Source organism: Melanostigma gelatinosum (assembly GCF_949748355.1).
Source record: "Melanostigma gelatinosum genome assembly, chromosome: 2".
Lineage (NCBI taxonomy): Eukaryota > Metazoa > Chordata > Actinopteri > Perciformes > Zoarcidae > Melanostigma > Melanostigma gelatinosum.
Genome location: NC_136635.1, coordinates 12378180 through 12388888, shown reverse-complemented (window position 1 = coordinate 12388888; position 10709 = coordinate 12378180). Strand labels below are relative to the sequence as shown.

Here is a 10709-nt window from a genome sequence, read left to right as displayed (position 1 = left end):
TTCATGCTCACACACAGAAGCGATATTGTAAACAGATGAACAGGCCTAGAGCTACTAAACAGATCCATCTGTTGCAAATAAGTACACATTGAGTTTTCCGTTTGTGACTTATTCAAGTCTATCATCTAGTTATTAAGCCGGTCATAGTGTTGATGGTTAAACTTTTTTATACCAAGAAAAGCACAATAATTTGAAAGAACTGTCGCTGAAATTTTGTCAAATGACAATGAAATGTCATAATGAAGTTATGAGCAGTACTGTAGTGCAGGAGAGTTTAATGTAGTACATTCTGGGATCACTCATCATGTTCTTTTGGATCACGGTATCCTCAGGTGAGCATGCAAAGGCCAGCAGCCCGGTACCATGTTGTGTTGTATTAAGATAAAGCAATCCTCCTTACTCTCCTTGAATCCAACAAAAGCACTGACTGGTGCCAGTTCTGTTGGAAAGATGATAAATGAAACTGTGATATTCAGACACACTCACAGAAATATTTAGGCCTAATAATTAAGATTTATGTATTTCAATTGCATATAAAATTTCCATCCATTTGGATTACATAGTTTTAACATAAATAAACTAATAAACTTAATGTGATGTATATTCGCTCGTCAAACTTAAATGAAATACGTAAAATGTATGTAATAATACGAATAAACTTAATGTGATCTATATTTACTCGTCAAACTTAAATGAAATACGTAAAATATATGTAATAATACGAATAAACCCAATGTGTTTTGAATACACAGTACCATTTTATTCATAAACCCAATGCGTTTCTATTCTCCCCACAGTCACAATACATAAAAAAATTAAACGTGTTACTACAGTTGTGTTTAAAATAATAGCAGTGTTTAAAAAAAAGAGAATAAAGCCCAAAATCCTTATAATAGCTTTTATTCCCATGGGAACACTGCACATCCTATTCCAAAACATGAAGAAAAATGTTTTACTTTACAGAAAGTGAAGAAAAAGGAATATTAGGCTCTGCATTTGTCTTTACAAACTCAACAAACACAAATATTTAGTTTTATAACCACTGTTTCTGAGAACTGCTTCACATCTGTGTTGCATGGAGACAACTTATGGCACCTGTGAACAGGTATTCCAGCCCACGACGATTGGACTACATTCCACAATTCACAGGTGGCAGAAGTTGGTTGACTCCATGCAACAGTGGTTGTACAACTAAATATTTGTTCAGTGATTTGCAGGAAAGCTAGATCTTCAAGCATTTTTCTGTTTATACAGTAAATGGATTTTGGGCTTTATTGTGTGTGGGCATTGCAAAAACTTCAACAATAACATAAAATCAATTTTAAAGAATTGTAAACAAGACCTAGCAGCAAAAACAGACTCCTTTCAGAACTTTGCTGAACAGACATGGTAAAATGTTAGTGTACTGGAATGCGTACATTTTATAAATGTTGACCAACCTAACAATCTAAAAGGAGTACTTTGCAACAAAACAGTCCAAACTGGAAAAGAGTTTCCTGAGGGAAATATCAGTTTACTGGAGCATCTTAATCTTTAGTACTTGCACTTTCGGTGAGAGTTTGGTGGAGTCCAGTTCCATCAGGATTTTCTGGAACACTTCGAAAGTGCACTTGAGGTCCTTGGGGTAGCTTAGGTTAAGCGCATATATCAGTCCGAACAGCATCACACATCCAAGGGTGACGCAAGGCAGATTTTTCGCTGATATCTGATATCTAAGTGAATGAACTGCTGGAAATTTCAATATTTGAGTGAAATTTGTGCACATCAAGTTAAAAGTGTTTGAGTTGTTGTTTTTTGCTGCAGAATGTTTCTTACATATTGCTGCAGTAAAGTAATTGAAGTGGTTGTTGGGGTTCTTATCCATGGTATGAGTGTAATAAATCCTCCGATGTGGCCCGACAACCTCTTGATTGTCACAAGAACTTCACCGGGATTGCTCTCATCTGAAATTAATTCAGTGCATTTTGTTCAACAAACAGAATTTGGAGCAGCGACCCAAAGCTGGAAAAACGTTTTGAAGGATTCTCGATACACTGTTACTGAGTTCATTAGACCAGCGGTTCCCAAACTTTTTAGGCCACGCACCCCCTTCTACATCCAGACCGGGTTCACGCACCCCCAATCCCCCCCCCCCCCCACACACACACCTTTAAAAAAAAAAAGCAACAGAGCCGCATAAAAATCGGACGAATGAGAGAACAGTTTGCTCGCACGTGGCGTTTGTTTACAAGATAAAGAACACAAAAACTCTTCCTGCACCATGCCTTCTGAAAGGTAACGGACGTACACCAGACGATTGGCCAGATTGGCCACATCTGTAGGCTCGTCTACTTGCAGAGAGTAAAACTCACTCTTCTTCACGCGACCGACTAATGTAGCCAGGATCTCTTCGGACAAAGCATCGATGCGCGCGACAGTGTTGTTGGACGCGGGATCACGTCCAACTTGTTCGCTTCTCTCTCTCCAATCATACATTCCACCATCTCTTTAACATTTTTTTCCCTCTCCACCACCGCCTCTCCTTCTCCCTATTACGCAGTCAGAATACTACCACAACACGCCGCCTGTCTCCGGCAGAAATGCGCTCATACACACACGCACCTCCCCAGCAACGAGGCACATCACCCGGTCACAATACCTCCAGAATGTCCCCGGGTGAAATCCGGGACTTGGTTTTATGGTTCCGAGTGGCCGGCGCTCACCCGTTGGCGCCGGGACGCGAGGTCTCGGCGGGACGGGACTGCACCGCCATTACATTTTTTCTCTCGCGCACCCCCTAGAGGCAGCTCGCGCACCCCCAGGGGTGCGCGCACCCCACTTTGGGAATCCCTGCATTAGACGGCCTTTACAGCTTCCTTCCAAAAATGGTGGAAGTACTTTCGTTCCTAGAACTGCCACTGTATCACCACACAGCGACTCTATGGTGTCATATTCATTCATCTAACAGGTGTATAAACAAATCTACAATACTCATTTCAGCTGCATGGTTACACAGTGGCAGTATTAGGAAAGAAAGTAGTCCCGCAAATTTTGGAAGCAAGAAGGCTCGGAAAGAGTTTTGTTGTGCATTCTTAAAAATATTTTCATTTGCTTTGAGTTGCAACTCAAAATTGTTTGCCGGTCCAGATCCACTTCATTCATTTTGGAGAAACACACTCCCACATAATTGTTTACAAGCATGAGCTGACTGGTCGAACTTGGAGGATCTATTACACTCAAATGGAGCAGTAAATGTAACTGTATGGACAAGAATCCAAACTTTCACTTTAAAATGTTTAAGTGTACTGTAGGTGTTACGGTTTTAATTTGTCACAAGTAACTCATTACTTCCCTGTCTACACCGAATATGAGTTCAGCATAATGGTGTGGTGTTTCATGATTATGTTCTATAATTTCCATACTTTGTACTGCTTACCATTTCATACTTTACCAGGGTAATTTACAGCTGGCAACTTTCTTATTTGGCTCGTAAAATGAACATACTCCACACTGATAGCTGCATAGTTTAATCTTAAGAGTGCAGACTACACACACGTGGGCAAAGCTAGATGGCGATGTCTGAGACAATTAACGTTAACTATCAATGTAAATACGGTATATTCTGCTCCCCAGACCCACCGGGTAGCAGAGAAATATAACGTTACAGTTATGGGATATTACTTTCCCGTACATGTTATACGGCAACTAAAAACCTCAACCTGACCGAAAGTCAGACAAGATGTAACGTTACAGCAGGACACGTAAAACACGTTATCACTCGAATATCAGTCTACAACAGGGGTCTCAAACTCAACTTACCTGGGGGCCGCTGGAGGTAGAGTCTGGGTGAGGCTGGGCCGCATCAAGTATTCCAAAAAAAAGTACAACTGATCCAATCTTCATTAATAACAGTTCAGAACATGAACGGGTTCTTCAGAACATGTACGGGTTCTTCAGAGCATGAACGGGTTCTTCAGAGCATGAACGGTTCTCCAGAACATGAACGGGTTCTTCAGAACATGAACGGTTCTTCAGAACATAGGCTTCTCTTGCCTACTCCTTGCCAGAGACCTGGCAGCGCTTCCTCTCACACAGCTCAGCCACATTTGGCTTGAGGGAGGAAGCAGTTGAGACCCTCAGTATGGCTTGAAGATGCTCATCAGTAAGTTTGGACCTGTACTTTGACTTATTAAAGTTCATGGTTGAGAAGAGCTTTTCACACAGATATGTGCTCCCAAAAAGGCACATGGTCCGCTTGAACATCCTGGAAAGCTCAGGGAAGGTGGGGGGCAATTCTCTCAAAAATTGTCCAAGCTTGTCTGCTATTCCACTCACCTCCCTGAACTTGGCTTTGAGTTCAGAATTGCACTGCAGGTCAATGAGCTCCATTTGAAGCACAGGAGGGGCATCTTGCACATCAAAGGAGAAGGGGTCAGCAAAAATTTGAAAAGTGGCTCTGTGTGTCTTGAAGTCTGCAAACCTGTGATCAAATTCCTCCTGTAGGTTTACAATGGCATCAGCATACTTCTCACCACTGAATGGTGTGCCCGCACCCATGAGTGCCTTGCATGTTGGGAAATGGCAGAAGTTTGTCTGAGAGAGCTGGGCTTTCCATAACATGAGTTTTGTGGAGAATGCTCTGACGTTGTCATAGGCAGCACTGACAAGCTGCCCTTGTCCTTGTAACTTCTTGTTCAGTACATTCAGCTCCTGTGTGATGTCAACAAGAAAAGCTAAGTCCATGAGCCATTTGGGATCACTTAGCACAGGAACAGCCATCCCATCCTTCTCCATGAAGGCTTTCACTTCTGCTCTCAACTCAAAGAACCTCTTCAAGGCGTTTCCCCTGCTGAGCCAACGTACCTCGGTGAAATAGAGGACATCCTCATATGCTGACTTTATTTCCTCCAAAAAGGCGCGGAACTGCCTGTGCTTTAAGCCCCTGGATCTAATATGGTTGATGCATTTCACAACAACAGACATCACATTGTCAAACTTCAGGCATTTGCTGCAAAGGGCCTGCTGATGGATAATGCAGTGCAGGACAATGGCCTCCTCCACACCCTCCTCTTCCAGTTTTCTTTGAACAAGTGCCACCAGTCCATTTTTCCTCCCTGTCATTGATGGTGCTCCGTCGGTTGTTATTCCAGCAAACCTCTTCCATGTTAAACCGGCATCCACAATGGCATCACACAGCTGGCGGAATATCTCCTGAGCGGTGGTCTGGCCATGCATTGGAATCACTGTGAGCAACTCCTCCATCACTTCAAAACTGTCATCAACTCCGCGGACATACATTGCGAGCTGCGCAGTGTCAGTGATGTCTGTGCTCTCATCAAGAGCAACTGAGAATGCACAGAAATGTTTGGCTTTCTCCCGCAGTTGATCATATCTGTCACCTGACAGGCGCTCTGCCACTGTGTTGGCTGAAAGGCTGATGTTGCTAAACTGACTCTTTTTTTCCGGACAGACTATACTTGCAGCCTGTAACATGCACATTTTTATGAACTCGCCTTCTTTGAATGGCTTTCCCGCCTTGGTGATCATCTCACTCACCACGTAGCTCGCTTCGACTGCCGCGTCACTCGCTGTGCTCGCTTTCTTAAAAAAATCTTGTCGCCTCAGTAAACATGTTTTAAGATCGCCGACCCGGGCCTCTCTCTCATCTCCCTGGTATTTTGTATACTCCTCGGCATGTCTCTTTGAGTAATGACGTTTGAGGTTGTACTCCTTATATACCGCGACTTTCTCTGTGCATATAAGACACGTCGGAGTGCCCCGGTGCTCAACAAAAAAATATTCCGTCTCCCACTTTTCCTGGAATTGTCTGTGCTCTTTGCCAACTTTTCTCTTAACGGCAGGTTTTGAGAAAGACATGACTGGGACTGGGATATATTTTCCTTCCACTTGGTGTCACTCCTGAATCACGTTTCAACCAAGTGACGAGTTTCGCTAATTCACGTTGTAAATATAAAACGCCCACAACGACTCGCGCAACAACTCGGCAAAAAGGTGCGCGTGAGAAAAACGAGCGGGCCGCATTAACATTACACTTATGTTCGGTAGGGGGCCGCACAATATCGGCTCGCGGGCCGCAATTGGCCCGCGGGCCACGAGTCTGAGACCCCTGGTCTACAAGTTAGCTCCGTTACCAATTTCGGCGACACACAAAGCATTTCTATGTCTCCATTTCAGAGTAACTGTGGGCTGTATAATTGGTGTTAACCTAACAGTTAGGCGTTAACATTTAACGTTAAGTGTCCGTTTTAATAAAGTGCCGTTTAACGTTATAGCCCCGTTTGCGCAAAAGTCTGTCGCCTAATTTTAATGACTGACTCGTTTTAATTAGTAATACGTCGGATGTTGGCTAATGTAAAACGTTAGTTGATATAACGTTACGTATTACAACATGTGCAAGTAAGCTAGCTAGCTCACGGGACTAAAATGTTTGCAATGTTAGAATTAACGGATTTGACACTCAATGTATCAATAATGGTGTGACACAATATCAACTGCACTCATACAACATGTGCATACACTAACGGGAATATTAGAGCAGATGTAATTTACCTGTTACAATCCAGGCTGCAGGTTGCGCTGAGGTAACATGGCCGACTGAAGTCCTGAGTCACTTCCGCTTCTGAACCAATCTTGAATGTTTCCCGGCAAAGCATATTCATACCATATACATACGTTTTAACTGATTCAATTTAATTGTGTTCACAATTAACTGATTTATGCTGATTTTAATGAATTTGAATAGTTATATTTAAAAAATATAAGTATTTAAATGAAATGAAATGGTTTCAAATACTTAATGATAAACTATGCCATGATTCATTTTTCTGAGTGCATGATGGACATCCAGCAGTATTTAAAATGTACTGCCATTGAGACACTACTGTAGCTGTTCTTATGCACAGATCTCACCAGAGTTCTCAGTCAATATCATTATGTCGACTTAGTTTTAATGAAGAACAGTATTTGAGTAAATGTACTTGGTTTCATCTCACCACGGCTTGAACACATTGTTTACAACAGCACAACGTTCTTCATAGATCTTACCTCCACCCACCATAGTCTCATCAAATCATGTGGGAAACATCGAATGACATGCCAGTTTAGTTCAGCCATGGATGACGATTCAAACAGAATCTTTTAGTTGAGTTTACTCTTTGAGATTTACTCTTTACTCTGGTCTGAGTCTCGCTGCCACATTCTGTTCAATCCCTGAAGGTCTTGAGCTCAGTTTGGCCAGTTCTTGCACCACCTCAGCAGAAGACTGCATAACCTGGCCTATGAGGCGACGGAGCTTGTCTCCTTGGCGTGCGTGCGCATTTCACTTATACTATTTTCGTTTTTCTCACTCTTTCTCTCTCTCTAAGTCCCTTCCATTCTCCTCTTATCCAATTTTACACTGACCCGGGGCTAGGTTGGGGTTCTGTTTGCCCAGCTGCATGGTTTATTTACCTGGGGTAAAGGAAGGTCCCATCAGACCTTTCATAAAACACAGAATAAAATGTAATCTAAAAAGGAAAAGAGAACGGGGCAAGGGCAAATCCACGGCCTGTCAAGAGTAAGAGGAAACTGAAAGCACTGGACTGCTCCCAGCGCAGCACTGTTAAACCTTTGGGGTGAGGCCAATGAAAGCAGCATATTAGGAATCTGAGATGTGGTCCCACACACTTCATGTCTCTCTCTCCCCTCTCACCAACACCAGTGTTCTCTCCATTTCTCTCTCTCTCTTCCATAATATACACCCCATACACATGTCTTCCAATGCTTTTCTCTTCTATTGTCAGAATTCAGCAGGAAAATGTACTGACTCATGGAAAGGACTTCCTTGCCCTTGGGCTTGTGGTGTGATTGAGCAGAGGGAAGTTCTCAGGTTAAGACCCAGATGGCACCTGTGGCTGTGTGGGATCCCATTGCTCTCTTGTTCCCCTCTAGAGGTTGGGGCTGGAGATTCCCTTGCCAATGCCCAGTCAGCACCACTAAACAGACATTTCTGGTTAGATTCCAGGCCCTTGGATCTTGTGCGGGTAGAGTATATTGACCTTTGGCTGTTACATCACCCTCGATCCTTTTTATACCGAGACGGCTTAATATCGAGTAGACGCTAGACTGAAGTTGCACTTTTTCTAAAGTCTGCGTGGTTAATTAAAAGAAATAACTACATTTAAGATTCCCTAAAAACTCTCCCAGGACACCAACGATGCAGAATGAGTGTTGATAAATAAACTTTTACAGTTTAAATGGGATACTCTCTGAATTTACACTCAAACTTCAGTGTGTTGTCTTGGTTATGTATTTGATATTATTTCCTCGGAGTCTCTTTAATAATGTGCCTGCATTTCTTTAAACCTTCTTTATGGCGGGGTATTAAAAGCACAGAGCTGTGTTCTAATCCAGCTGGGGTATTGCCCCAGACACCAAGTGTCTTTATAGAGCAGTGACATTAGCTTGTTTATTGGTTGCAGGGGCGTAAAGATGCTATTGTTTTAATTGCTTGTACATGCTCATGGGATCCATGGAGATTACGGAGACTGCAGATGCCAGCATATTGGAAATGAGATAACAAAATGAAACCAAAGAAAGCCAAAATATACATTAGCTATATTTGATTTGCTTTGCACTCACTTGACAAAATTGCTTACAGTGATTGTATATCCTTAGTGCATTCAAGACAAGCCAGTGGTAGTCCAGGCGAGCGCAATACTTGTACAACACATAACACACCTGGAGGGAAAAGTAGCATAATTGCATTGTTTGTCAATATGGTCGTGGTCATGACAGCAACTTGGTCATATTTTCCCTGATCCTCCAACAAGCTTGATAGATGGGGAGCTGAAATAAAAGGCAGCAGAAAAGCAGCTCTGACCTTGCTAACACAGAAGCAACCATTGATTACAATTGTCTTATAAGTGGCCTCGGTTTAACTGGTTGAAATGTAAGTGGAATGCTTCCTACCTGCAACAAGCTTGTCATACTTCTACACAGAAACACACATCCAGCCCACCCAGCCATGGAGACACATGCACTTTTGAACGTGCACACACACAAACGCATGCACACATTGCTCAATGATCTTGCACTTGCGTCTCGAGTGGCACTCGCCTACCTATTTACATATGCACATGCTGAACTTTTGACCAAAGCCCACTGGTGTGACATTAGCCAAGAGAGCAGTGGGGAAGGGGGAGAGGGAGTCGGCGGCTTTAACAAGTTCCTGAGAGCTTTGGGCCTCGTCTGGCGTGCCAGCGGGGCAATTCCACAATGTTGCTAAGGGCCGGTTTAGTGCTTTGAGTGTGACTCAGTCCCTGCTCTCTTTCTCATCCAACTGCTTCCCCAGGTCCCCACCATCCCTCTACCTCTGCCTGTCCCGCGTTTCCCCTTGTTCCCCACAAACCGTCTCAGCTGGCAGCTGGCACTGGGGCTGTGAGCTACCGCCCCGCTCTTGAAGGATGTCTCCCTACTTGGTTAATATGGGTCCTACCTCACCCGTTCACCATGGGGACAGCCATTTAATGAAGTGCCTAACAAGTGGCTCCACAGACTTGCATTCACTGTCCTCTAGTCGCCCCCCCCCCCTCTCTTGCATGTCCTGCCCCCCTCCATCATCAGAGGGAGAGTCTCTGTGCACAGGATTTCCCCGGCAAAGCATTGTTAGGCAGGAAGTGGTAAGGGTGAAGGAAAGGAACTTTCACTCGTGGAACAGGGAGACATGATGGCGGTGCCACCGTGACAGCCGTGTGGTGCTGTGGTCGCTGGGGCGGAACACGGTGGGCAGAGGTCCCACACACCAGGCCCCCTCAGCTGCCTCCAGAGCAAATGAGCTGCCAGGCCAGACTAATGGAGTCCTAATTGGTGATTAGGAGGGAGGGAAAGGTGAGGGAGTGTCTGCTGGCAGTCCACTGTTAGCAGGATGAAGCAGCAGGCTGCTGTATTCACTGTGTTAGTGAAACAAAACAGCAATTACTTTGACTTTTTATGCAGATGCGTCATTGTTTACTGCACTAGCGGCATCCCATGAACAGATGGAAGAGATGACTATAAACAGTAATAATATAAACGCATTAATAAATAATAACATTTTTCTTACAACACAAATGCATTATGCTATTTCTACTGAACATATTAGTCCTCCTCAAAAGTATTAATGTCGCTTGTATGCTATGACTTTGAATGTGTTTTTGTTATCTGGAGCAAATGAGGTTGGAGCCAAACCAAGAACTGTAAAGAGGTATCCATCAATCAGAGCTCATCGTAAGAGAAAAAAGGGCACTCAAGCTCTGATCTCTTACCATCAACCTCTTTATAAATATGAAGAAAGAGCCCTTAGGTGTGGATCGTGTTACACACTTACTTTGTATGGTGCAATGAAGAGGAAAGGAGAAGTAACATCCTGACAGAATATCAACGACTGAAACTGGACCCTTTCCCCACTTTCTGAATGACACGATGGTGCTGAGAATTGTAAGAGGCTGCTTTTGTGAATGGAGGCCACAGGCTGATACTGGTTTGGTAGATAGGGTGACGTCTGCTGGGATCCAGGGCCTGGTGGGCTAAGGAGGACAAGGGCTGTGATGACTGCCTGTCTGCTTCCTGCTACTAATCCAGCACATTAGCTGAGTGTGTTGCCCTATTTATAGCCGGGCCAGGATGTGAATAGACTGTGTAGTTTCACTTTTCATACAGATGGTAATTTTAGTCTTATTTTGCTCCACAAC

The 10709-nt window shown here is 43.7% G+C and overlaps 1 protein-coding gene across 1 annotated transcript; it reads right to left on the bottom strand.

Annotated features, from left to right (window-relative positions):
- Nucleotides 1-4032: 4032 nt before the first annotated feature.
- LOC306790109 (general transcription factor II-I repeat domain-containing protein 2A-like) lies at nucleotides 4033-5277 on the bottom strand (the record flags this gene model as incomplete). Its single annotated transcript, XM_079286225.1, has 1 exon — nucleotides 4033-5277. One exon carries the CDS (start codon nucleotides 5275-5277, stop codon nucleotides 4033-4035), a length of 1245 nt encoding a protein of 414 aa, XP_079142351.1.
- Nucleotides 5278-10709: the final 5432 nt, after the last annotated feature.